The 27,124-nt window shown below is 48.1% G+C and overlaps 9 protein-coding genes and 1 non-coding gene across 10 annotated transcripts; 4 read left to right on the top strand and 6 right to left on the bottom strand.

Moving 5' to 3' along the window:
• Nucleotides 1–1,169: 1,169 nt before the first annotated feature.
• On the top strand, nucleotides 1,170–1,867 carry J7337_005351 (uncharacterized protein; the record flags this gene model as incomplete). Its single annotated transcript, XM_044823031.1, has 2 exons — nucleotides 1,170–1,279; nucleotides 1,333–1,867. The coding sequence occupies 2 exons, from the start codon at nucleotides 1,170–1,172 to the stop codon at nucleotides 1,865–1,867; spliced, it is 645 nt and encodes a 214-aa protein (XP_044681522.1).
• Nucleotides 1,868–5,531: 3,664 nt separating this feature from the next.
• J7337_005350 (uncharacterized protein) lies at nucleotides 5,532–6,254 on the bottom strand (the record flags this gene model as incomplete). Its single annotated transcript, XM_044823030.1, has 1 exon — nucleotides 5,532–6,254. One exon carries the CDS (start codon nucleotides 6,252–6,254, stop codon nucleotides 5,532–5,534), a length of 723 nt encoding a protein of 240 aa, XP_044681521.1.
• A 717-nt stretch (nucleotides 6,255–6,971) lies between these two features.
• J7337_005349 (uncharacterized protein) lies at nucleotides 6,972–7,949 on the top strand (the record flags this gene model as incomplete). Its single annotated transcript, XM_044823029.1, has 1 exon — nucleotides 6,972–7,949. One exon carries the CDS (start codon nucleotides 6,972–6,974, stop codon nucleotides 7,947–7,949), a length of 978 nt encoding a protein of 325 aa, XP_044681520.1.
• A 1,923-nt stretch (nucleotides 7,950–9,872) lies between these two features.
• J7337_005348 (uncharacterized protein) lies at nucleotides 9,873–10,860 on the bottom strand (the record flags this gene model as incomplete). Its single annotated transcript, XM_044823028.1, has 2 exons — nucleotides 9,873–10,569; nucleotides 10,628–10,860. The coding sequence occupies 2 exons, from the start codon at nucleotides 10,858–10,860 to the stop codon at nucleotides 9,873–9,875; spliced, it is 930 nt and encodes a 309-aa protein (XP_044681519.1).
• Nucleotides 10,861–13,117: 2,257 nt separating this feature from the next.
• Nucleotides 13,118–14,768, top strand: J7337_005347 (uncharacterized protein; the record flags this gene model as incomplete). Its single annotated transcript, XM_044823027.1, has 2 exons — nucleotides 13,118–13,820; nucleotides 13,885–14,768. 2 exons carry the CDS (start codon nucleotides 13,118–13,120, stop codon nucleotides 14,766–14,768), a joined length of 1,587 nt encoding a protein of 528 aa, XP_044681518.1.
• A 985-nt stretch (nucleotides 14,769–15,753) lies between these two features.
• J7337_005346 (uncharacterized protein) lies at nucleotides 15,754–16,957 on the top strand (the record flags this gene model as incomplete). The annotated part of the gene is made up of 2 exons (XM_044823026.1): nucleotides 15,754–16,879; nucleotides 16,929–16,957. 2 exons carry the CDS (start codon nucleotides 15,754–15,756, stop codon nucleotides 16,955–16,957), a joined length of 1,155 nt encoding a protein of 384 aa, XP_044681517.1.
• A 2,447-nt stretch (nucleotides 16,958–19,404) lies between these two features.
• J7337_005345 lies at nucleotides 19,405–19,478 on the bottom strand. The gene has a single exon. It is a non-coding gene; the product is annotated as a tRNA-Val (tRNA).
• Nucleotides 19,479–19,741: 263 nt separating this feature from the next.
• Nucleotides 19,742–21,295, bottom strand: J7337_005344 (uncharacterized protein; the record flags this gene model as incomplete). Its single annotated transcript, XM_044823025.1, has 2 exons — nucleotides 19,742–20,470; nucleotides 20,519–21,295. The coding sequence occupies 2 exons, from the start codon at nucleotides 21,293–21,295 to the stop codon at nucleotides 19,742–19,744; spliced, it is 1,506 nt and encodes a 501-aa protein (XP_044681516.1).
• A 1,034-nt stretch (nucleotides 21,296–22,329) lies between these two features.
• Nucleotides 22,330–24,480, bottom strand: J7337_005343 (uncharacterized protein; the record flags this gene model as incomplete). Its single annotated transcript, XM_044823024.1, has 3 exons — nucleotides 22,330–22,453; nucleotides 22,502–22,810; nucleotides 22,940–24,480. 3 exons carry the CDS (start codon nucleotides 24,478–24,480, stop codon nucleotides 22,330–22,332), a joined length of 1,974 nt encoding a protein of 657 aa, XP_044681515.1.
• Nucleotides 24,481–25,111: 631 nt separating this feature from the next.
• Nucleotides 25,112–27,003, bottom strand: J7337_005342 (uncharacterized protein; the record flags this gene model as incomplete). The annotated part of the gene is made up of 2 exons (XM_044823023.1): nucleotides 25,112–26,868; nucleotides 26,934–27,003. 2 exons carry the CDS (start codon nucleotides 27,001–27,003, stop codon nucleotides 25,112–25,114), a joined length of 1,827 nt encoding a protein of 608 aa, XP_044681514.1.
• Nucleotides 27,004–27,124: the final 121 nt, after the last annotated feature.

The following is a 27,124-nucleotide window of genomic DNA, read 5'->3' as shown; positions in this document are numbered from 1 at the left end:
CAAGAGAAAATGGAGGGCGTGACAGTGTCAGGCCGGACTACCTACGGAGGCTGCTCACTTGTAGAACATGATCCAAACGGAGCTCATCCTCCGTTTAGTTGAGATTAACGACATGTATGTCTCAAGACGGCTTATTGCATGTGATATGACTTTTGCACATCGATGCGTTGGGTAGCTGCAAGGAGCCAGAATAAGCAATTTGATGTCTTGGTGTGTTACACAACCAAGTATGAAGTCATATCACCTTTCTCGAGTGTCAGACCGGTTTCGAGGACCAGAGAAGACCTGGAAAATTGGAAACTTCTGTCTTATATCTGTTTTATTTAAGGTTTAAGCTCAATGCTGAAATGTCCTAGCAAAGGGACTATATCATGCAGAAAATGACAAACATCTAAACCCCAAACAATAATGATGCCGGCCTGCATATGTTTGCCGCTCCGAAACGAGGCTGTGCAAGCCACTCAGCAAACGCTGACGCGGGCACATTTTTGAAGTCGGTGTGCAGGGGACCGCTGCATGGATCAGCCTGGAATCAGGATAAATGGAATGCCCATCACTCCATCAGTCTTTTGTACATGTTTCCGCTGGCCCGAGTGCCTCTTTTTAAGTGACGAAAATACTTAGACAATTTTGGTGGATCTTTGCAGGCCTTTGGGCCATTTTATCCTGGTTCTTTGATTCAATATCGGAAGCTTCTGCGCTGCCCGAGAATAAGATACATGTACCATGCATAAACGATCTTAGAGCCTCATGATCCGAGGTAAAGCGGCCAGGTCACATCCATCTTCGACCAGTTTCATAGTTACAAGATACAATACATACTCGAAATTGAGGCTCCGCATGGAGCTTGATGTCATACAAGCCATGAGGAGGGTAGGCCTCAAGTAAGGCATCGGATATAACTGATGGATATGAGTGGTCGAATTACAGCATATAACCGGCAAATTATTGAACTGTGGAGGGGCTATCAACAGAGTTGGATGGTCAAGTGCTGATGTACTTGGGATGCAATGAATGCAATGAAGTTCAGGCTGTGAGCCTTATAGGATGAGGCCATAAAATATGATATATCGAGGCCCTCGTTCTAGCGCTATCGGAAAATTTCAACATTAGCTAAACCGGGTTTCCAATAGTTCCCACGTTTTCCATTTGCACAACAGCTTACCAACATGTGGCACATTGACGTATTCAATAGCTTGTCGACACTCGGCCAGTCCAACAAACTTCTGAGCGAACGTTTGGCCAAGCTTGGAGACAGATCTGACCTGGCAGAACTGAGGTGAGATCCTCCAATTGGTGTTTGCCAGATATTCCTTCTCATGATCAATACAGAGATATCTTTCAGCAATTTGAGGTCACTGACATGGTTGGCCTCGCCCTTCTTCACAAACACTTCTCCATTGAAGAAGGTGAACGTGTTGTGGAATTCGGACACGTTTCAACCCCTTGGCCTGTTCCCCCTGATGGTAGGATGGCTGGAGGCTATCTAGTTCCACGATCCTGGCGCTTTTGGGATGATATGCTGGAGCCTTATGAGTTTGGCTTCAACCATCCTGGTCAAGAAGAGTACAAGGACGTTCCCTTGCCTGCTGGGTTTGTGGAACGGCTTCGTGCCTTTTTGGCCGATACAAATCTCTTGGATGTGTTGGGCATCTGCGTCATTGGTGAAGATGAAATCTTGGGCCGCATCGAGAAGAATCGAGGCCGTGTCAACTTCACTGTACCTGCCTCTAGGCCTGAGGACCTCAGCGTTGACCTCACCCCAAGCCATAGCCCGTCTGTCTGGTCCTTTGATTGCAAGAGTGGCCTGAATGATTCCACGATCAAACTTGCCCGGGCTTGTTGGGTCTGTCCAAAGCATGTATAACCGTACTATGAGATGTTGAGTGTAGCTAGTTCAGGTAGTCAGAACATATCCATGCGATTTCGAGAAGATCTTTAATTCAGTCAATATTTGTTTGATGTTCATAAAGAACTTTCTTGACGCTTGTAACCCTTTCGCGTGAGCGCCCGCTGTCTCCCTCACTGTATCAGATTTTCGATGCAAGCCATACAAGGAGTCCAAGTACGAGAAGATACGACAGCTCAGGCCATGTTAGCTCGCCACGACTGGATTGCATGCTGAATCGATGTAACTTACTGCTGAAACCAAGAAAGGAAGCCCAATATCGTAGTTGATGCCCAAAGAATAGGCAGCTCCCATGATGGGCATGCCAATGAGGCTACCAATCGTTCCCGTCATAGAGACTACCGCGAACAACCGCCCCGAAAAGGCATTCTGCACATTGGAAGCAAGGAATGATCGCAATGTGACGGTCATGCTTGATCCCAGAACCGATAGCGCAAATCCAAAAGCAACTGTCGCAAGGTTTGGTGCGTCTGCGACAACGAGGGTGCCCAATGTACAACACAGAGCACCAGATGCAGAGAGTGTAAGATCTCTGTTAGCACTTGGCCAATGCTGGTCTATCAAATAAGTTGCAAGCGGCAGGATAACAAAGTATAGAAGAGACGACATGATTGCGCGTAGCGAGAACAGAAGCCCGGCCTGTGACATGGTCAATTATAACATCATCAGTTGAGTGAGCGAGCCTACCCGGGCCATGGTCTCTCCAAAGCGTAGAGATACCCAAGGGATTAGATAGTTCGTGGAGTCCCTTGCTACCTGGAAGAAAAAGAAGCAGATAAAACATATACTGAATATGACAGCTCGTGGAGGGAGCAGGTCTCTGGAGGTGTGCTCCAAGTCAGTGTCTTCGCGATCCGAATCGCTTTCGACACTGAGAAGTGACTCGGTCTCAACTGGCGACGACCCAACGCCCTCCATGCCGCTCACTGTAGTCTCACGGAGATGGCTCGCTGGAAGAAACATCAAAGAGAAGACCACGAGTGCGAGAGCAAACGGAATCCCGAGGTGAATGGTCATCGTCATTGTGCCAATAATTGGCCCTAGAAGGTCTGCGATCCCTGATGTCGCTTCCATAATCGAGAACGCCGCTGTTCTACGACGGTCATGTCAGTTCTGGGGCTGGGAATGGTTGGAATTGCGGTATACCTTTGTTCTGGCTTGACACTGTCGCTAACGGCACTGAAAACAAGTGTACCAGTCACCCATGGTCCTCCTCCTAAGAGCATAAACGCTGGCGAGAGATAGAAGCCCCAGAGTGGAAAGTTATGCTGCGATCCTATCACGATGAGTAGACCTTCTTCAAGCGCGATAAGGGACGCCATACCTACTATTGCTACGCATCCCCAGTATAGAACATTACTGGTGGCATTCAGCATGAAAGCAAGCCGAATGCCGCCTTTATCCCCAAGCATTCCCATGGGGACTTGCATCATCGTCGCTTTGCGCCGTCAGCTTTTGCCTTGGAGGGCGATCGAGATTTTGCATACCAGCCAATGTCGACAGTGTTGACAGCACAGTTATCACGAACGCGAAGTGCACTTGTACCTCCTTGCTCCTGCAAAACTCATCTGTTGGCTCTCCATTAAGAGGTTGTCCTTCGTTCTCAAAATGGTGCCGACAGACGGCTGTCTCTAGAAGCATTGGCGAAGGTGCAGCAAGGATCGCACAACCGAGCTCCACGAGAAACAACAGAAGTGTGCATAGCCAAAAGTTCATGGGATACTGCCGAAAGCCCGTGACATAATTTATCGTCGAGATCGGTAGCGTACGCTTGCGATGATCATGTCTCACTTTTATAGGCATTTTGTGAGGATGGAGTCTTGTCCTGGCGTGTTTGGCATCAAGTGTTCGGATTTTCGCGGTGAAGTGAGGGCGATAATCTTATCAGGCTGCGAGCGCAGGCCGCCTTTTAAAACATCTTACCTGCATGACAAGAGGGCTTACATTCATTATAGGTGGCTGGCGAATCACACCGAGTAGTAACTTGAAACAGGTGCATGTGCATATGCATTCAGGCTATACCGCTATAACGGACACGGATACGTTGTCATCCAGGTTGTAAGCATGAGGTAGGATTTCGCATTGGGCTCTTTAATTGCCTGTATGCCCAACGACGTATTCATTGCCTTGCTACAGGACAGGGAAAATGTTTCCAATATCCTGCCTACCTTTGATAGCCAGAAAGAGGCTGTTCACTACTATCAAAAGTGACAAGATTGTATCAAACTTTTCAGAGGGGTCAACAGATACTTGTTTCAACATTTCGTCACTGAAAATCCGCGGTCAGTTCTGTGCGAGCTGCGAGCTTTCGAATCACAGCGATGAAAGTCAGTGGATGGTGGTGGTGAGGATCAGTGAACTTTGAGTAACGACCTCTCACATTAAGTTAAGGTGCCAGAATAAACTGTTCTAAAGCTTTACTAAGATACTCTAAACTTACCTAGTCTTTTTTTATTATTTAGGTAAGGTAGGAAACGAGATTTAGTCACAAAAGAATGTTAAGAATTGTGTGTCATGACGCTGTTATATTGATTGATGGTTGAAGCTTATGACACGTCTCAAGGACACACGAGCAAGTGCGTCCCTTCCACTTCATGCCGCTCGACAGGTTCATTCAGACCTTGTCAAGCATACTGTCTTCGTCTGTTCCTTCCTTTTCCCTTTCCATTCTTTGAGTGCTGTGTTTATTTTGCTTCGAAAATTTAGCATCCAGGTAAAAAGGTAACAGCCTGTAAAACAAGAAGCAATAAAATTGCCGACGACGCCTCTAAGGAAAACAACAGCCTAAACGTCTACTAACTCATACTAAACTTACCTAAATTAACTTATGACTTTACTATTTAGTCACACATGAATATCATATTGTCACAACGTCATAGTGTCATAGTGCTGTGATAATTATGTTGATTTCCAGGCGTGGATCGTAGCGATAAGTATACAACCCAGGATCGCCACCAGGACCAACCACCACAGCCCCTTCGGCGCTGTGCACCCAGCCTCCCCCACGGTGATATTGACCTTCCCAACCCACGGCCTCACCTCACCTCCACCAACCCCAGAAGTTTCCCCGTCGGGCATTGTGACGACGGCATCCCCTGACAACGCCGATGGGCTTCTGCGAACGTTTTGGTCAGTCTGGGCATGCATGAAGAGAACGGGTTTGGCTTACGGATCGGTCTTCGTTGTCCGGGATGCAGTCGCGGGAGCGGCCTGCCTGACGGTCTTCTGGGGAGCTGAGTTGGAGGTGGAGGTGAGAGGGCGCTCAGTGGGTTGGGAAGTGTTGCTGGGCGGGCTGGGGCGGCGCCGAAGGAGCTGTGGCAGTGGAGGTCCTGGTATTGACCCTAGGGTCACAGACACCTCGAAATTGAAAAATGTGCTATGATTCAGTCAGCGTCAGTGAATCAGGATCAGGATGTAGAGTGTCATCGGGGTGTAGAGCGTCTGTGAAGCACGAGTAGATAGGATGTACTTACGAGTCTGGCATTTTGACGTCCTTAAAAAGAAAAGAAAAAGAAAAAGGAGACTGGCGAGATGAACTCAGTTATATTGATGCTCGTTTATCTGAGTCGGAAAGAACTGCCGGCAAGTCTGTGATGAACTTGAGCAAGTTCGACCATAATACCTATTCTAGCAGTTCAAGCATCTCGCCTTCCTCGGTTCCCTCTTGTCCCCATTCCTCTTCCATTCCTTGAGTGAGGTGGTCTTTACGAGGCCACGGCCATAGGCCTTCCAAAGGAGCGTCGTCCAAAATGTAATTCGCGTTTTCTTCCTCGCCATCTATAATGAAGTGATATGCCCGACTTCCCTCCTTGGACGAATCCCGGGCCTCACAGCGAAATACTTTATCCGCTGAGAGATGCTCGACACGGAAGTTTGATACAATATGGAGTCTAAGTGTCGTGACCACCAAAGTCCCTTCCCAGCCTGGACCGGACAGAGCAAAATGTCGGTCGTAGCAGTGCTCCTGGTACTCCTGCGGGTCGGGACGTATTGTCAAGCAACTCTCCTGCACAATGACATTGTCCCGAGACACGTAAAGTCCTTCTCTCATCAAGCCAACAATATCTGTTGTGGAAAGTTCGAGGTAGGCTTCCCAACCTATGTCGAGTTGCACTACCGGAGGTTCCTGCCTCAATAAGTCGGGGTCAGATCCAAACCACAATTCCACCTTCCATGCTTTGGGTGCTGTGACCTCTTGGTAGGTAGGGGGGGGATGTTGAGTGGCAGGTGCTTCAGCGACCTCTGCGTTGGCGCTAGTTGATGGAGGCCTTGAGGATGAAGAACCTTCGGCTTCTGGAGGGTTTGGGGGAGGGTAATCTTGGTATAAAAAGTTGAAAAGGTTCATGTTGTCTGCTGTCGGTTCAGGTTTTGTGAAATCCGTGGTCGCAATTAGGTGAAAAAGAGTCTCCGGTGATAAAAAGGAAAGGGATTCATCTAGTGGGAAGAAGGCTACTCCATGCTCTTATATACCCACCAGGAGTAGTCAATCTTCAGCATAGACTTTGTAGAAGTATTTGCGTGGCACTTTGATTTGCAGTTGAAAGACCTTACGTCGCACACAGAACTTAGTATGGAGCTTTCTCTTTAACATGCTTTCTTTGGTCATGGTCACCTCCACTTAGGGGGCAAAAAAACATTACACCATAATTTAGGGTGTTAAAGTAAACTTATCAAAGAGTCCCCGAACTTTAGGCTGAATTTATGTAAATAATTTCATCGCTTAGGGTCAAAGTCCTGTAAATTCTTTCATCCTTTAGCCTCCGTGCATTCTAGCTGTGGATGTTCATTGATGCAACAAACCACTTTACTTTTCTATTGCGTCATAAAGTGAGTTCTATCTGCAACGTCTCGGAATTAGGCTCGTGACTGAAACTCATTCTTTGAAGTATGTTTTGGTATCCAGCCATCCATTGTAAGCTCAAAACACAAAATAAACTTCCTCCGCCGAACATATATATATCAGCTTGACCGCCAACTTACACTCAATGACATTTTCCGTATTCGCCATTCATTATCTTGTTTTTCCCAAAGCCTCACTACCCTACAAAAGCAGACTTGAAAGATGTCCCCTTCTGTCAAGACAAGGATCCTCATTCTGTCAGATACTCATGGATTACGTTTCGAGGGGGACAGGAAACCACTCCTCCCAGTCGACCTTGTCATCCATTGCGGTGACCTCACGGAAGATTCTAAACTGAAAAGCTTCCGAGAAACCATTCAACTTCTCAAGGCAATCGATGCCCCTACCAAGATTGTCATTGCAGGAAATCATGACTTCTCTCTTGACGATGGGGTCTTCAAGGATAAGATTGCAGAAGCAAGCAGAGTAGCACAAGGGGACCTTACGCAAAGCATCAAGGATGAGTACGGAGACTACGGCGAGGCCAAGAGGCTCTTCACCGAAGCAGACCATAGTATCATATTCCTCGACGAAGGAACGCATGAGATTCACCTCCAGAATGACGCATTGATAAAGGTTTATGCCAGTCCATATACTCCTGCAACAGCCGGCAGCACAAATTGGGGCTATCAGTACAATGGGGCCCACGAATTTGCTATTCCAAAGGGTATCGACATTGTGGTGACACATGGCCCGCCGCATGGCATAATGGATATGACACCAGAAAGGCAACGCATTGGTTGCCCTCAGCTATTCTCTGCCATTGCAAAAGCACAGCCCCGAATCCACTGTTTCGGACATGTCCACGGCAGTTGGGGTGCAAAGATCGTTTCTTGGCGACCCGAGATCTCGGAAAATCCATCCCATTTCAGCGACATCGATAATGCAAAGTCGAGAATTGTCGAGAGTCTACCACGCTTACAAGGAACCCAGTGGGAGTCCCCGGAAGACAGCAAAGCTCGGGAAGAAAGGCTACAGCGATATGAGTCTCAGAGATGTTGTGTCGCCAGTTACTGCCAGAGCGACGAAGAGCGACTGGCTTCAGAAGAGACCATATTTGTCAATGCGGCACTTATTGGAAGCAAGGGACTCACGCAATATCCGTGGCTTATAGAAATTGATCTCGATCCTAAATCATAAGAAGACTCGGGTTAACTTGGCAAAGTTTAGGATATCTCTGCTAATCTTAGGCTACCTTTTTCGAGTTTAGGATACGTTTTGGTTTTATCATGAGTATCTCTGATTCTCGTTATATCAATAAAAAAGAGCATAGAGACATAACTAAGGGTCTTTCGGTCTAGCCGATTCAATATATATACTATGGACATGGCATCAAATTTCTACTATAGAAGAGAGAAGCAGTGACCTAATGATTGACAGAATAACCAGTTTACCAGAGGGAAGTGCTCCTTTTGCCAAGTTCGTGACTTTCGAATGCTCAGGCTTAGCAACGTCCGTTATCGCCCATGAATCTGCCGGTGTCTGAAGCGCCACAGAAGTCGAGGCCAGGTGAATAGTTCATGTAGCCACAACCAATCGTGTAAAACCCGATGGAAGACGGTACTAACGTTCCTGGCACATACCAGCCACATCTGTCGGTGATCCGCTCAAGAAGACCGGCGTAATTGGTGGCGGTCATTGGATACTGACCGTCAGTACAGCAAAACGCAACCTGTTCCGGTGTAAGTAAATAGTTGAGAAAACGCAAGCACCCGTCAACTTGAGTACAAATGCATCGGATAGCGGGCATCGAAAGCTACTTACCACATCGCCCCAAATGGAATACCAAGCCTGAGTAACCTCGCCCACGCCGCCGTCAGAGTTAGTGAACTGTGCTTTAAGCATGTCGACTGCGGTATCGCAATTTCCATGGTTCATGGAAAGGCTAAAATATGGAACAAATAGGTTAACCATGAACTTGACTGAGAAGAAGATGTCGATGTTTGTACATACCCACATCCACAGTACATTTCCGGCTGGCTTCGGTCCCATCCACCTTCATCTTTCCACTGGCGAGCTTCCACCTTAGATGAAGGTGCTTTTGGGACCACAGTGGTAGAGTGGTCAACTGTGAGTCCTTCATAGACTTCAAGACCTTGATCGTTGACATGAACACTGTATACACCATTGGGCAGTTTTTCGGGCATTGTGAATGCCGTGCAAGCAACGATCGACTGCAGAAGAAGAATGGCGGTTGTAGACTTCATGATAAACAGATATGTTGAAATGTAGAAGGTGTTGGTAAAGAAGAGTCTGAGACTGAAAGTGATTGACAAGAATTCAACGTCCATGAGTGACAAACTTCAGCCTTTTATATGCCTCCTTCCTTCGTCCCCGAGAATTAGTATTCATGAGGCACAGCGATATGCTTACCAAACTGAGATTAGAACTATACCGTCGTGCCTCATATCTCCCATTTCGTCTAGGAAAAAAAACAAAAGATCTCGGTAGATTCCAGCCTTGTTATCTAAACGGATAGAGAGCCATGCCGTCTTATCCGCCTCGTGTGAAGGGCCAATCATACAAAATATTCATGTGATAGGATTGGCTGAAATGAACCCGCAAAAGCCGCTAGCCAGCTCCAGGGTCAAGAGGTCCTTCACGATGCGGCTGAATGCTCTTTATATAGCATCTAGGTATATAACCTCATCACCTATGCAGCGGCCGCCCTACAACTATTCAATATGTATCCATGTAATTGCAGATTAATAGTTTATTGAGCTCTGTCGGTGGAATGCTAGCTTGCGGCAGAGTATTCCTTCGCGTCACAAAAGTACCTCGATGGGCATGGAGTCAACAAAGTCTAGAATGTTTATATCTTTGAGACTGTTGCTAATTGCAGTCAAATCTTGCTACCAATTGCAGATTCTGATTTCAGACGCGATCAAATGACACATGGGTGCAGGCTTGGGGTGCGTCAAGCGGAAGTGGCATTCATGATTTTCCTCGGCATTATCGATTTTCAGACTATAATATAATTAAATTATTCCATTTATGATAGTGATATGCTATCCTAAACCAGAAGCGGCTGTTATTATCTCACTCTCGCTGTCCAAATTGTCACTAGTTAACCAGCTCCCAATCCGCTTCGGCCCATGGCCTTCCATGCGTCTCTTTTGCCAATTCAGACATTGACATCCATGTCGATAAACCTCCATTTACCTGCACAAGATCATTCTGGTTACCTATACCATCAGTAGAGTGATGGATCTTGCCCTCGCCCATTAAGAAACGTAGGTACCGCTCAGGCGTAGGGGATGGCTTCGCTAGGACACTGGCCTTATAGCTTTCAAGCGGCACACTCGTCACTTGGATGCGGCCAGCCCCGTTCGCTTCCATGATCTCTGCTATCTCAGCCATAGACTTGCTAGCGCCGCTGAGGTGCACCTCAGGCGGTATGGTACCGACTGGTTGACTTGCGAGTATGGCGAGCGCCTTACCAACATCATACATGCTTGTGTACGAAGTCTTTTGCGCAGGGTCTCCTATGGCCTCGTATTTACCGCGTTTGGTATCGAAACCAAACCATGGACCGATTGAGTCCTCGAGGAATAGGCCAGCATAGACGCGACATATGCTTCTGTCGGGGATGAGCTCTGATGCAAGCTGGAAATGCGCCTTCTTAGCGTCCCATTCTTCGTGTGCAAAGTCGTGCACATAGTGGTCAACACCAAACTCGGAAGGAAAATAGAGCTTTACGCCGGAAGCAGGAATGCTGCGAAGAAGGCTCTCTTTGAAGTGGTGGCCACTGGGTCCTACACTGTATTTGAGAACGAATTGTGTCAGGTTTTGTCACGATCAATCTGAAGAAGACGTACGTGTTTATCAAGACATCAACTCCAGCTAGTGCCTCTTCTAAAGTATCCTCGGTATACAGACGCAATGACGCGCCGTGTTTAACGAGATTCTCGGCCTTGGGTGACCGGGAGCGTGCCAGGACTATGATGTCATGGAACCTATCGCGAAATGGCTGTTGGAGAAACCCCTCAGCAACTTTGGCGCCGAGATTACCAGTCGCGCCGGCTATTGCTACAGTTGGAAGAGGAGGCATTTTCTAAGATGAGATGATTGTAGATAGTATGACTCGATAATTGGGATGCGAGGAAATGCTTTGTTGGGGAATAATATCTAACCTAGAGGCAAGATTTATGCTTTACGTTAGGCTATGACGTAAGCTTCTAATGCAGGGAGCAATTTACTATTCATGTCATCTCTATTTCATCTAAATATTAACCTATTAAGTTTTCTTTGTATAGATGATAAGAAGTCAATATTATGCTAGTGATTAAGAGGTAAATAATTACACCTTATCCATATAATCAGAGCCATCTTGGACCCTAGGTTAGATAAGGTATATATGGATTGATACCAGATTGATACCAGATGCTACAAACAAACTATATGCTTCACATGGTATTCATTACAAATCAACTGTGAGAAATTAAATTGTATGAGTCGGCATTCATATTTTTTCCCAGCGTGGACTTGTAACAGGAGTGATGGTAGAGATTTCTCACTGGTGGGCTAGGAATTTAAACCAACAACATTGGCCACCGGACTCCAAGTCATACTGTTTGAGCCTTGGTCATTCTTGAATAGTTAGGTCTTTTGGCCTTGTTGTACTGCGTCTTTAAATATGGCGCATTTAGCTGCATATTTTCTCGACCATGCCATGTCCACAATATTCGAGGTGAATAAGAAGGACTTCTCCATGTAGAGATTAACTAGCAATTACACCAGTTTGATTCGAAGAGCCGAAACTGCAGAAAACTAGCTAATCTTACTAGTTTTAACTTCTACTGCTCCCTATACTACAAGTGAACGTGATGGTAACAGCAAGGGCTTGACTATTGTGCTAGACGACAGAAAGACATCAGTGTCAAACGATAGGTACTTTCATGTCAATAAATAATATCTGATATCATTACTTACTAGTTCTCTTCAACACGCACTCTTGGCCCATATGTGCTGCATCAAGACCCTAGATTAAGCTCAAGTAGTTAATAAGACTCCGTTCACACGCACAGATCACTTCCCCCATTAGGGTTCCAGACAATGCTGTAGACAAGCTGGCTCAGTATTGCTATCATTGTATAGTTGTTGCCGCAGTGTCAAGTGTAGCTTTCTCACAAATCGTAGCCGCGTGTTGTGAGCTGCACGGAGCAGCGCTTCGCCACCCTCATGATCGCGCCCGGTCTAAAGGAGCCATGAAGTGATCCTAATGAAGCAGACAGTATTGTGGATGTGAAGTCTTATGAGAGATAAGTATGGAAATTAAACATCGCCTTCTAATCACAAGCCGGATGCATCGGCAGATGGCTGATTCGAGTATATTCCAGCTATCATGTAGTCCTGATAGAGAGCGCGGCTCGCGGCTGAGCTCCTATACAGCTGACTGGGAGCTATGACCAGCAGTCAACAGTACAACGCCAATGGCACAGAGTGTTTTACGATGTCCAATCAACAGATGCAACGTCTAACTAGTTTGTGACGATGGTGTTACCCCTCAAAGGCTGAATCACTAAACCGCCAAGCCCATCGACGAGGCGTGACACGCGATAGTTCACGAGCCAGACAGGGATATCTCCGTAAGAGGCCAAGCGTGGGAACTACCGACGAAACGTAGAATGCGGAGAAGATTAATGGAGGATCTTGGGTTGACAGGTTCTGCCCAGTAAAGTCAGTTGACGCGCTGTGTCAGCTCGGTGCGCGGTTATCTCGTGGTGGGGTCGCTATCAAACGATTCCTTGTTCGGGCTTGTCTTTACGTAGGAGATTCTGGGATCCGTATCAGCTCAATCTGGGGAAATGGGTAAATGACTCGATGCTTATCATGTGGAGATGCTGCCTTGTTATCAGATATAAGTGAGGATGAGTCGGTTTGTTATCGCTCAAGTTGCAGTCTTTCGATGTTCGTATTTGGAGGAGGTGAATAGCCGCGATCGCGCTCTTCTCACATGGGCAAACGGCGGAATGTAGCCGCGTTGATACGTGTGATCAGCGGTATCATGACCGAAATGTCAAGCCACTAATGCTCGTGTACCCCAGATGGACTAACCCGTTGAGGACAGAGATAAGTAGGACCTAGATCGTGGAGGACGCCGAGTCTAGGCCCCTCACGGCCCGTTCGTTTCCTGTTTCTCATTTCTCGTCTGCTTTTTTAAAAAGATAATAATGTCCACTTTCCCCTGATCATAATTGACGCGACAACACAGCAAAGGTACACACAGTACCACGCCCTAATTACAACACTCTTCTTGTTACTCTGTATTAATTACCTCTCCTATCCGTAATTGCTGTCTGTCCATCATGGAGTCTGCTACCAAAAGCGGCGACGCCGATCAGGCCCTCGCCCGTCTGGGCTACAAGGCTGAACTCCCTCGAAACCTCAGCATGCTGAGCGTCCTCGGCCTGTCGTTCGCCATCATGGCCGTCCCCTTCGGTCTCTCGACGACAATGTACATCACCTTGACCAACGGCCAAGCTGTCACCGTTCTCTGGGGCTGGGTCCTCGTGTCCCTCATCTCCATGTGCATCGCCGCATCTCTCGCCGAGATCTGCGCCGTGTTCCCGACGGCCGGCGGCGTGTATTACTGGAGCGCCATGCTCAGCACGCCTCGCTACGCTCCCATCGTCAGCTTCGTTGATGGCTGGCTCACGCTCGTGGGAAACTGGACCGTTACACTGTCGATCAATTTTTCTGGTGCGCAGCTAATTCTTAGCGCCATCACCATCTTCAATGAGGATTTTGTCGCGAATACATGGCAGACGGTCTTGTGCTTCTGGGCTGTGATGCTTGTCTGTGCTTTGGTCAACGCCTTCGGTTCGCGGTACTTGGACCTGATCAACAAGGTCTGCATTTACTGGACCGGTGCGAGTGTCATCATCATTATCGTCACGTTGCTAGTCATGGCGCCCTCGCGTCGCTCTGCTGAGTTCGTCTTTACGCACTATGATGCTTCGGCAAGTGGCTGGCCCACAGGCTGGTCGTTCTTCGTGGGACTGCTGCAAGGTACGTATGCCAAGCCTTTTCAATTAAACCTAACGGTCGCTAACCATCCCTCCCCAATCAATAGGTGCTTATGTCCTGACTGGCTACGGCATGGTCGCTGCCATGTGTGAAGAGGTCCAGAACCCCGAACGTGAGGTCCCCAAGGCCATCGTCCTCTCAGTCGCTGCCGCCGGTGTCACCGGAATTATTTACCTCATCCCTATTCTCTTCGTCCTCCCCGATGTCAAGATGCTTCTCTCCGTCGCCAACTCCCAGCCTATCGGTACCCTGTTCAAGGTTGTTACCGGTTCTGCGGCTGGTGGCTTCGGTCTCCTCTTCCTTATTCTTGGCATTCTCATGTTTGCAGGCATTGGTGCACTTACCGCTGCGTCTCGCTGCACCTACGCTTTCGCCAGAGATGGTGCCATTCCCGGATACAAGATCTGGAGTAAGGTCAACCACCGTCTCGACATGCCTGTCAATGCCCTCATCCTCTCTACTGTCGTTGACTGCATCCTTGGATGCATCTACTTTGGCTCCTCTGCTGCTTTCAACTCCTTCACTGGTGTCGCTACCATCTGTCTCTCTTCCTCCTATGGTGTCCCTGTCGCTGTCAACATGGTGCGAGGCCGAAAGATCGTTAAGCACTCTCCCTACCCTCTGGGCAAGTTCGGCCCTCTCATCAATGGCATTTGCGTCGTCTGGATCGTCTTCTCCATCGTCATCTTCTGCATGCCCGTTTCTCTCCCTGTTGAACCCGGTACCATGAACTACGCTTCTGCCGTGTTTGCTGGCTTTGCCGCTATTGCCATCGTTTGGTATGCTGCTTATGCTCGAAAGAACTTTACTGGACCGCCAGTCCACGATGAAGATTCCTTCGAGCCTGGCGTGCAGGTCCTCAAGGGCCAGGAAGGTAGTGCGCCCGTACATGAGGGAGCGAGTGATGTTCCAGAAAAGGATTCTAATTAATTGTTGCAGATGCCACCAAGAACCCTGTATCATAGTTGTTAGCATATGTAGCAATGCATTCTTGGCTTTTCACTACTACGGCTGCCGCCGTTGTTCATCTCTGTTGACTGTCAATTGATGAGCTTGTACCAGTATGCGCTATGACAGGCTGACTGCCATCCATCTTCGAATCCGACGAGATGTACCGAAGATGAATAAGCCTCGAAAGGAATCATCCCCCGCATGGATGTCTCAACATCAGGTCATGGCACACTCATCACAGCTCCGACTCCAATCAAATCCACCATTAGAGTTGCAGCCATTAGAGGGGCTAACTTCCCCAAATGGTCCCTTGGGGTACTTGATGCAAGATATTGACAGCCCTTGGACAGAGATTTAAAAGAATGATACCAAGTTGGGAAATTTTGATGAGTTTATAGAATCTTAAATTTTCACATGATTTTATACAGTTTTTTATAACTTTTTTAGCCCAAGTGTTCATTAGCTGTGTTTTTTCTCAATTTGTGTTCCTTATACTGCTCTGCGTTGCCTTGCGACCCGATCCAATCTATTATTAACCCACCGAGCCAGCTTCGGCCCGTTAACATTTACAGTCAGTTGGATCACAAGGTTAAAGGCAGCAGCGCTGTATGACCTTGAGACTTGCTTTTAAAGTTATTGTGTTTTTTGGCGTAGTGTATGACGCCTTATATATAATATGCTGAAAAATAAGCATTATATTATGTTATTCTTATTATAAGACCTTATTGGCTATACCTTGTGTATTGCTGCAGAGACATTTTATCTTTTTAATAACTTTTTTAGAGGCGATCTAATAATCCTAACCCAAGTTTATTGCTCCTGCAACCTAAACCCGGCGTGACACATCGCATCACCTCTAAAACTCTCCGATGATCGCCGGCAATGGGATTGTATTTAAATCTAAGCTAAACGGAACAAAAACGCAACCCATCTTTCCCCATCCATCAAATTACATTTGTAGACCATGCCTCAGAAGCAATCCTTTCTCCAGGCTCTCGCAGCCGATGAACACAACCAAACCAGCTTTCTTCAAAAGTTTGTACAAGCCCCATCCCCAAATCCACCCGGGGACACAAGCAAAGCAACAGCAGTCATCGGAGAATATTTGTCCAGCAAGAACATCCCCTACGAATTCGTCGACGTCAACGGAGATGGCAAAGTTAATGTAGTAAGCGACTTTCAAGGCGGAAAAGGCCCTGGCCCCCGCGTTGTGCTGAACGGCCATGTCGATGTTTTCCCTGTTGGTGATGGTAGCGGCTGGTCTCGAGATCCTTGGTCGGGTGATATAGTCGATGGAAGACTCCACGGGCGCGGAGTCGTAGACATGAAGTCTGGAACTGCTTCGCTCATCATTGCATATGCCTTTCTGTACGAGCGTCGCCATCTCCTGTCGGGTGGTGTTGCCCTTTGCGCTGTCGCGGATGAAGAGACGGGTGGCAAATGGGGTACCAAATATCTCATTGAGCAAGACAAGCACCGATGGGGAGGTGATCTCATGCTGTGTGCTGAGCCAGGCGGCCTTGAGACTATCAGATTCGCAGAAAAGGGAACGCTGCGATTGACATGTACTGTTGAAACCAAAGGTGCGTTGGGGCCATATCTTCATCTCAGTAAGGGCGCTATCCGAACTGCCAGCGCTTTCATCAATAATGTTATTAAGTCAGTGGAATCACTGCCAGTCGATCTACCAGTCGAAATGGAGAGGCATCTAGAAAAGCCAGAGGTCAAGCGAGCTATCGATCAAGCAATGGGCCCTGGAACTACAGCAATAATTGCTCGACCGACTGTTAATGTTGGCACAATTAAGGGCGGTCTCAAAGTCAACATGATCCCAGAAACATGTATCTTCGAGCTGGATATCCGTATGCCTGTAGGGATGCGAGAAGACACGATCTTGGAGCTGATTGGCACTATCATCCCGCAATACGAGCCCGCGAGCATTGCGATCCAGAAGCACGCTGCTGCCAGTAATCGTTTTAATTACTCGGTCGTCGATCATCCCATCGTTGATCTTCTCAAGGACAACGCCAAGAGCCTGCAACCAAATGCTGAGGCTCCTATTCCTATCCCCTCGATGGGCGGATCAGATTGTAAGCATTATCGGTATGCTGACATCCCGGCTTACATCTTTGGCTGCAGCCCAGCAACAAGTGAGTCCTTCCTCCTAAATAGGCTTGAGTATTTTATTGATGATTCCCAAGTGGCGTCTGTGAATGAATCGGCGTCAATTGCAGAGTTTCACCACGTTACAAAGGTACATGCCTTGGCTGTCTGGGATTATTTACATCGTCAATAAGATCTAAACTATGAGCTCCATGTGATATCTATGCCCGAGGAATAGGGCTGAGAGTTTATATTCACTTGGCATGACTAAGATTAGGGAGTGCCCGGAAGATGCTATCCGCGGTTTTGGAATGTAGTTTAGCCATCAATACAGATCTCAAGAGTATGTGGACACAAGAGTTTAAAGATTATGGGATCAATCGATAGCATATAATGGCCTACTAACAGTGTCTATCTCCTGGCTTCGCAAGGGGCTCAGAAGTTCGAAGGGCCTAGCTCCCTGATATATGGACATTCAATTCTTGAAACCTGCTGTGCGTGAATCTTGTTGAACAACCTGGTTGGGATAGCTTGCCTGAAGCCCAATATGACTGAAGGATATTTGTTTCCTTCCCTCACGTTAGCTAAATACATCCTCCGACTGCTCTCCAAAGTCCAACACATCTATCTCGCTCGATCAGCATTCCTGGACGTGTCACCCAGGATTGCACTGGATTTTATCATTATGCACGGGAAAGATGTTCTTTCTCTGCGAAGTGGCTTTGGCTGCAAAGCCATGTATTGATTACCTGCTCTGGGACAAGAATAACGTTCTCACGATTTGTTAGTGTCCCACCTAACCTTTCTGAAGGTTTGATGCGCCGACCCTTTGGACACTACCAGCCTGTAGTGCTCTTTCTTCCGCGGAAATGTTGCAGCTAGAAGACATTCAGCTAAAGTCGTTTCCCTTGACACCTCTTCGCCGTATCTTGACAATCACATCGCTGAACACCGCCTTGTCATTTCTCTCGTACCCTTTGTCCACCATGCGGCCATCGTTCGATTGGTTATCAAGGCCAGTGCAAACGTTGATGCCACAGACTATGAATCTCCTGCCATTCATGAACTCGATTACAAAGCCAAGGCGACTAGCATCACTGTGTGAACGAGGTTGGTGTCGATCCTGGTGTAGACCATCTGTACGCCCTTCAAACATCGGCGAGGTTCATGAAAAGGATTAAGAAGTATGATGCGATCTAACTTGGTCTTTAGCTTCTGGCCTGGATATATTGTGGGGTTATGCTCGAATTCTGGTGACCTTCGTGCCCCTGAAGTATCTGACAACCCTTTGCGTTTCCACGTACATCAACCGATCTCGCTGGCAAGCCTCTGAGTCCCAGGTTCTCTTGATCAGCCTGAGGTACTTGGTTTTCGTAGCTGAACTCTGCTATATTTCTTCAAAGTATCATTGGGATTTCCAACGAAGATCTAATCAGCAAGGCAGCTCTATATCAGGTTCTTGATGGGTACTTGTTTCCTGCGTTACCCGATCGAGGTTCCGTACCACCTCGTCAAGTTTATGCAATAGCCGAGGCTCACACTATCATCCGGGGCTCACTCAGATACTATGGAGGCCCTGCTATGGTGAAGGCTCTGATTGGGCTTGGCTGGCTTGACACAGGCTCCAAAGTCTGGTTGAAGGAGGGTATAAAGTGGCCGCACATTCAGCAGTAGCTTGCAGGCGCAGCGTCTACAGCTGAGGTTGATATTCTGGCTAAGGGAGATGAAGTTTGCAGTTTCCACTCCTCCGAAAAATGCAGTAAGACCTAGGACGGCCTCAAGTGAATGGGTCTGTTCTTAGATGAGGTCGCTGCCATTTGCAATTCCCCCCTCGACACTCTCTTTGATCAACGGGACAAGCTATGCAGCCTCCATGCTGGTGAGCGAGATCTGGTAATGCTTCAGTACAAGTTCGTTCTCGATTAGAAGAACGGACCTAAGGTGAGTATGTAAAGGTTCTTGTTGAAGAGAAACAGTAGCTAGTATTACCTGTGACAGAACACGATCACGGCTACCCTCGAACTCTTTCGGGGCCTAGCGGCTACTCGGCCATGGCCAAGTCTATCAATTTGGCCTGCGGCAGGGCCACCCAGCTGCTTCTTAACGGCTACCTAGCCGGTCTTTAACAGGCCTGGGCCGTCTGGCGTCGTCGCTCCCTACTCCCAGGATACTTGCGATGCTATCCGAGCCAGAGTCGAAGCTGGGAAGATCAAACTTATGGAGAAAGCTCTCTAGACATCACTATACAGTTATGGATGTGCAGGTGACTCCTATGGAACTTATTATTAGACCATGGAGATAGGGACAGTAGTCAAAAAGTGGTAGATGCATATAAGAGCAAATAATACTCGACTTGTCCATGCTTGGGACTGCTTGACGTTACATTACTGATAGAAAAAGGCCAATCGTGTCAGATTGCCACGATGCGGCCACGAAAAGCATTTAGTAAAAAATACGGTGCGTTGAGGTCGATGAACCAAGGAGATTAAAAAGCGTCATGGGCAAAAAAACGTGGTTCCGCCCGGGATCGAACCGGGGACCTTCTCGGTGTTAACGAGATGCCATAACCAACTAGACCACGGAACCGAGTTAATTGGATGGGAGGTTGGACAGAGCAGCAGCTGATACGCAGCAGCTGAGTGACACGAATTGAGCTGGCCCAAGCACTGGACTCTGGCATTACCCTGCACTCAATCAGAAAATATCGGCGGACTAAACATCAGATGCAATGGATGCGCTGTGAACTGATACGAACATCAAATTAATCTTAAGTAATGCGGAAATCTATTCTCGCCATATAAGGAATACTCAAATCGCTATACTAACGTTAGTCTCGTCGTGCCCAATCCCTACAATCCATTAGCCTCGTCTCCGTCCACCGCATTATGCACATGGTGATTGTTGTTATGGTTCTGCTGCGAAGGGCTATTCCTCGACGCGAGCAACGACTCGAGTAGAGAGCCAATCTCTGGGTATATCTGTTCAATGTTCGCCAATCCCTCCGGCCCTAGCTGCACCATCACGCTGAACATGTTGGCGAACCGGGCTGCTTCTGTCCCGCGCGTCACCGCCGCTTGGAGATCTCTTATGTCGGCTTCTATGCCGCTCGAGTTCTTCTCCGCTATGTCGAGTTCCTCGGCCGCTCGTTTTAGCTCGTCGCGTTTGGCGTTGATGGCTGATTCTTGGGTTTTTATCTCTTCGCTCTTGGCTGCTCGGCGACTCTCATAGCTTCGTATTGCTTGTGCGATTTCTGGCGGTAGGGACATGTTGTTTTCTTGGAGTGCGTGGAGCTGTGGCGCAAGAGCGTCCTCGGCAACGGATTCTTCAACGAGTCGTCGCAGCCTGTCTTGCGACTCAGCTATATCATCTTGGATCGCTTGGACGCCCATTTGTGCAGCGCGAAGCTTGCTCATAGCTTCTTGAGACCTTGATCTATGAGGAAATATTTCCTGTTGGGCAATGGCAAGCGATGAACGTATCGTTCGGACATGTGCGTCAATTGCTGCGACGAAGACATTGGCCGCAGGTTTTAACGCTTCCTGGAGATTATTCGGTTCGAGGGAACGAGTAGCATTGGCCTATCAAGGTATCAGTATAAAGACTCATCACATATTAGCCAAACACACAGTTGCACTTGGGCCAAAAGATGTGGCCATTTGGAACGAAGCCATCGGAGAGCTAAACATCATGAGGCTCTGCGCAGCCGACAGGCGCGAACCTTCTGGCGAACTATGACGGACACGCTTCTCAATCGGCGTAGGTATTGTTGTGGCTGGTCTTTTCAGATGCTTGATGTTGCGAGGTACAGGGGGAGATGGAGGAAACTCTGAGGCGACGGTAATAGACGAGGCCATGTGCTCCTCGCTCTCCTCTGAAGAAGTATCTCGACGCGATCGCGATGGGTCAATTGGTGAGTCTGGAGCGCTATAATTTGCGGTTCTTCGCCGTCGTCCGGATCGTCGCTCGGCAGTACCAACATCATCACCAGTGTCGTCTTGAGCATCAGGGGATTGAGGCATTGTTCGAACGAATCGCTTCTTTGCAGCGTGGACATCCTGCGCCATCAATTTTCCAGCATAAGAAGGTTTGCGATCGCGCGCAAGAGACTTCCGAAGCTCTGATTGAAGGTCTTGCAGCGTATCGCCCGGATTTCTGGCAACATGGTCTGCGACAAGGGCGAGGTCCTCTAGTAGATTGATGGCCCACATCTTAGGAGGTGCTTCGGGAACAATGTCCCATGGCCATACACCCATAGCTTTGTATATTCGACGAGCTGCGCGAGCTCCGCGTGTTTGTAAGTATGTACCGTGGGGTTCGGGGATGCGAATGGTGTCGATGTTATCGAGGGCGCCGTCGACATCAACGATGGGCGACTGCGCGTTTGGCGGCCGTGTCGAAGGCATCGCGCCTGAGGCGAGGTGAGGGAGAGGAAGCGCGCGCGACTACAGCATACAATCAAATGGAACAGAAACTGATATCATATACTGTGATGATGCGATAAGATAGTGATGCTCCCAACCGCGGGCAAAAAGCCGGGTCTGGCGCCGTGATTGAACTGGTGATGATCCCCCCAGCCACATCATGGAGCGTCGGGTCCAGGTCTGGTGAGTCGACCCGATCTCATGTAAAATCACGTGATATGACAGCTCTTTTCCCGATCCCCGCAGTCATGAACTCATGATGCCATATTATGGCCAATGCCGACGCTGAAATGATTTGATTTTATGTGAGAGTCTCCAATATATTATTGAAAAGTGTTTTGGTCATGCTACTCTACAGAATTGTCTTGTTTTGGTGATTTTCAATTGATCATCAAACTTGGACTGGCTGCGTTCTTAGCGAGGACTAGCACTGTGTCACAAAAGCAAACATCATCCGATTCTTTGTCGAGGCTTGATATAGACATGAAATCCCAGCATACAACAATCGAAAATCAGTTTAATGGTACTTCTATCATAAGGGTTCAATCTAGGAAGGTATATTTATGTCACCTTGATATGTCACTCAATCAGAGCTTCATATAGTAAGCATGATTGTTTGCAACGACCAATGCATCATCATTTCGAGGACCATGAACACAGGTGCCGCATCTGATAGCCTGAAGTTGTATTGGGAAGTAAAATAGGCTAGGCTCAATCATCAATGGGAATGTAGGCCTATCCCATCAGAGAATAGCTGTAGATTCCAATAATGCCAAAGAATAAATCAGTCCATGATCGATTTCACGGGCATATATTGGCTCGATAGGTTTCGAAACAGCATGGCTGTGCTTGCCCAGCCTCTTAAAGTATCTGTGTGGCCATTTCAGGACCTATGAGTGACTCAGGTACGTAATCATGTGAAGGATATATCATTCGTATCATATACATTTCGGAACTAAGTATTCAGAGACCAGCCTCAACTCGGCGCACTATAGAAAGTATAGCTGACGTGATCCTTATTTGACCCTGTTGTAGTAAGCGCCGAGAGCCTTGTCGATCACAGCCTTGACCTTGGAAGCATCCAACTTCGCCTCTCGGTTGAAAGTGTACAGTCCGTTGACCTCCTGCTCAATATCCGCCCTACACATCGTTAGTCTCATATCAACACAGAAGTCAAATAACACTTACAGCTGAGTATAGACAAAAGCACAGCAGTGTCCTCCCAAGACAACACCGTTGACGAGGCGCTCAATTCTTTCGACCAGGTCATCGGCGTTAGTGGCAGTAGTGTAACCCCAATCGAGGCTATCGCCATCTTCCTTCTTGGCTGGTGCAATGTTGACACCTCCGAACTCGGTGTTCATGACTGGAGCGCCAGGCTTGTGCTTAGAGCCCTCATCAGCACCAGGAATAGGGGGTAGGAAAACACCTCGACCAGCCTTGGGGCCAATGATGCCCTCAAGAGTGGAGCAGGTCTTTTCGATCTCAGGGCCATCGCTATAGTCATGGAATGTGGTTAGGTCAGTCAGGACATGCTGCCATCCACAGTTATCGTTGATACTTCGTGTATCATCAAGGCACCTAGAGCTGTTAGCACTGGTCTGAAAACAAGGCCGGTATACTTACTTGGTGAGATGGTAGAGCTGACGAATATGGTTACGCTGATCAGCGTTATCCTCAAGGTTAGGATAAGCCCAACTTTCATTCACAGGAGTCCATGTCACGACCGATGGACGGTTGATAACCAGCTTGACAGCTTCAGTCCACTCGGCGTTGAATCGATCAACATACTCAGCACTGAACGCATAAGCATTCGCAATCTCACCCCAGACGAGGAAGCCAAGCTTGTCAGCCCAGTAGTAGAAGAGGGGATCCTCAACCTTCTGGTGCTTTCTGCAACCGTTGAGGCCCATCTTCTTGGCGAGCTCAATATCTAGCTTGAGACTCTCGGAGCTAGGAGGAGTCATGAAGGTCTCAGGCCAGTACCCTTGGTCTAGGCAGAGAGCCTGGAAGTAGGGCTTGTCATTGAGTCGCCAGGTACCATCTCCTGTTGTCCAGTTGATGTTTCTCATACCGGTGGTTGTCCTGACTTCGTCGATGACGTTCTCAGCGTCATCATAAAGGCGAATAACGAGGTCATAGAGTTGGGGATGCTCAGGAGACCAGAGTGCAACACCATCGCGCCAAGCAAAGTCGTTGTCAAGAGGGGCACTTTCAGTGACAGACTTGGATAGCTTGGATCTCTGCTCTTCGGACAGGCGCATGTTCAGCTCAACGCCAACGGAGCTCGTCTCTCGGGGAAGAGCCTTCTTGTCCGATTTAGCAACAGGAATACCAGCAAAGCTGGATTCAAGCTCGACAGAATAGCCCTTTCCAATTCTGCGTCCCTTGACAGCGATGGTGCTTCGAAGCTGGCCAGATTGGATATCATTGGACTTGATAACTGTTCCATAAGAGCTATCAGCAATACGAGCACTGGGAACAACCTCTAGCCAAACAGACTGCCAGATACCACCAGATGGGGTGTAGAAGATAGTCTCTGGCTTGGCAGCCCAGTATTGTTTGCCTCGAGGTTGTGTAAGATCATAAGCCGAATCATAGACGCGCAAAGTGACTCGGTGAGTTGTTGCATCCTTAGCGGCATCCACGGCATCAGTAATGTCAATTTCGAAGGGAACGTGACCGCCACGATGACCACCGACGTATTCTCCATTGACCCAAACACTAGCCTCATAATCAACAGCACCAAATCTCAAGACCAGTTTGTGTCCCTTCTCCTTCTCCTGGGCTGATCGCAAGTCTGAGATGACACGCTCATACCACATAACCTCATGAACGCCACGGTCATTGATACCAGAAGCAGGAGATTGGAAAACACATGGGACATTGATTTTGGTTTTTGAGTTGGTAGTCTGCGTAGATGAAGCAAAGACGTTGTTCTGAATAAGAGAATGGGCATCACCCATGATCTTCTGTACCACGCTGTCATTCTGACCAGTTTCTTTGCGATTGGCAGAAGTGTCGACATTGACCTTCTCTGGGAGGCCTTTACGCTGCCAATTCTCGTTGAGGCCGGAATCTCCATCATCAAAGAGGAAATCCCATTGTCCGTTGAGAGACTCCCAACGAAGTGGGTTACGCTCGAAATCGGGGCGGGGATACGTCATTTTAGCTGCGCGCAATAAGGCCAAGACGCGTTTTTGCGGTGTAATAAGCCCAACAAAAGGTTCAATTGCAACAGGAAAAGTCAAGTGCAAGAAATTGACTGTCAGGATGAATGAAAACGACAATTCTGGTGTTTTCACCGCACGACGATCACTTATTAAAGGGATTCTGCTGATGAGGGGCACTTACCTCTCGTAATCAGCAGTGGGTCTCTGTTCACCAAGTCAGAATCCTCAGATGCGCATGTCAAGGTTTGTGATTGAGTGAGAAAAGTTGGAGATCATCTCCACATCAAGTGTAATGTCTTGCGCGGACTCTTTTAAAGTGGTTCAGCTCTTCTTTGCCACTCTTTTCCCTGGAAATTTAAGGGTCCAGTTGTTTAATTGGGGGTCCTAGCTGATGTTGGCCTATCTCTGGTGTGCCGTGTACAACATACAGTGGGCTGATTGATCAGTGAGGTGAGTGAGTGAATTCTGATAGACTGTTTAACCCTAATAATATTAAAATTACCCTATGAAAAGAGATGCAGGCCGTTTCCTGCTGATGTCTAGTAGAAGGACTGTGGTATCACTATACGCTGAATTGCATTTTAAACACTCGCCATCTTATCTGTTCTGTTCTGTTCTCTCCTCCTCAACCCTTGAGAATACTAGTTCCCTCCTTGACAGTTGAAGAACCACCCGAAGAAACACTGACTCTTCGGATCGTCTTCCAGGCATTGAGGCTCTTCTCGGTAAAGCCACCAGTCGACTCAATGAGTGAGTTGCGGCCGAAATTCAAAGTGCCGATGCTGGGGGATGGGCTGGGGTTGGTGGCCTCGATCTTTGTCTGGACACCCATTTGCTGCCCATCAAAGATACCCTTCTTGGTTGAGCCGCTGCCACTGCTGCCGAGGCGCTTTTCGCCGGGTGCTGCGGTTTGACGGCGGCGCCAGAGCCAGAACATAACGGCGCCGACGATAAGAAGAACGACGATGATGGCAACGCCGATTCCAATGCCAGCCTTTGCACCTGTTGAAAGCCCTCCCTTTGAGCCTACTTTGTCACCATCAGAACTTGCACTTCCACTGCCCGAGCCACTACCACTTCCACTGCTGCCACCGCTGCTACCGCCATTACCCTCCTCTTCATCTGGGGATGTCATATAATCCTTAGGGTTACCCTCGGTATCCTCGATGCCTCCAGTACTAGGCTTCCTCTCCTTCTTGTCGTGATCTCCAACACAAGTGTACTTTCCTTCAACGATGCTCTTGATATTAGCATCAAACCAACTGCAGTCCATAGACTCATCACCAGAGACCTTGAAATCTCCTGTAACCTTCTTCAGGTTGAAGAACTCCACATTTGTAAACGATCCCTTGATCGCGATTGTGCCAGCGGTCTTGAGAGCATTGGCCGTGATATTGGTGAGTTTGTCGTTGCTGCTGATGTCCAGTTCGTCAACGTAGGTAACTCTCGGCAAAGCAAACGTCGTCAGAGAAGGGTTGTCCTCCACAATGATAGCACCATTCATCTCCTTGATCAAAGGAATAGTAAGATCCTCAAACGAATTAGACTCAAAGGTCAGTGAGCCATTGACCGTGCGTAGGGATGAAAACTCAATCTTGCCAAGTCCGCTGAAGTCTGAGGTCGCAGTAGTAGTGCTGTTACCGATGGACGACAGCCAAGGGAGCAGCACGGTAGCATCATTCCCGTTGGCGGTGATGGCCATGGTCGCAGCTGATTCGAGGGCAGCGAGATAAATAGTCTGCAGTGCGCCATTCTGGTTGAACTGCATGTTTCCCTTGACACCCTTCAGCTTCCCAAATGAGACCTTCTCAAGAGCATTGTTGCCCTTGACGATGAGACCCTTGTTGGCGTAGGTAAGGGCCGGGACATCAAGCTCCTTCATATCGCTGTTAGAGTCGATTGAGAAGTCTCCATTGACGGTATACACTCCGTTTAACTGCAACTCCTCCACATCGGTATCGTAGACTCTTGCCATACCTCCAACTGTGATATCAGCTTTGTGCTCAAGTGAGAGCTTGGCAAAAGCTTCCGTGATAACATAATCCTTGCCAACTTCCTCCAACGCGTCGAATACCAAGTCGAACTCCTCAATCGTGTGGTCTTTCCCGGTTCCTGTGTTCCATATCGTAAGGGCTCCTTCAATTGTCTTCAAATTCGATGCCGTGACAACCGTCTTCTTCGAATCGTGGTGGGGGTAGATGACAAGGTCACCGGTAAGTGAAGTGATGTCGCCGAGATCTACCGTAGCTTTGTCGGATGGCCAGGAAGAGGGATCCTTATCGAAGAGGAGAGACATAGAGCCATCGACATCTTTGCAGGATTGAACTCCATCTTGGTCGTCGGGTGCAGCGATAATGGTGTAATTGCCGGAAATGTCACATTCTAGCGCGTTCAATCGCGTGTTAATGGCTGTTCATCTCAGGGGCTGGCTGTCTTCATCTGCTTACCAGCTGCTGCAAAATGGCCTGAAAGGAGGAATGAGAGCGCCAAAAAGGCGATGCGACTTGTCGGAGCCATCTTGGACTCTTTGCCCTCCATCTACGACTTCATTCAGAAACGAAACGTGACCGAGACCAGCAAAAGAACAGCTGATATCCAGCTGAAGAAGCTAGGGGTGGCCCTTCATTTTATTCATCTC

Source organism: Fusarium musae, chromosome 4 (assembly GCF_019915245.1).
Source record: "Fusarium musae strain F31 chromosome 4, whole genome shotgun sequence".
Classification (NCBI taxonomy): Eukaryota; Fungi; Ascomycota; class Sordariomycetes; order Hypocreales; family Nectriaceae; genus Fusarium; species Fusarium musae.
The sequence above is the reverse complement of the archived record's forward strand: the minus strand, read 5'-3'. Positions and strand labels throughout refer to the sequence as shown.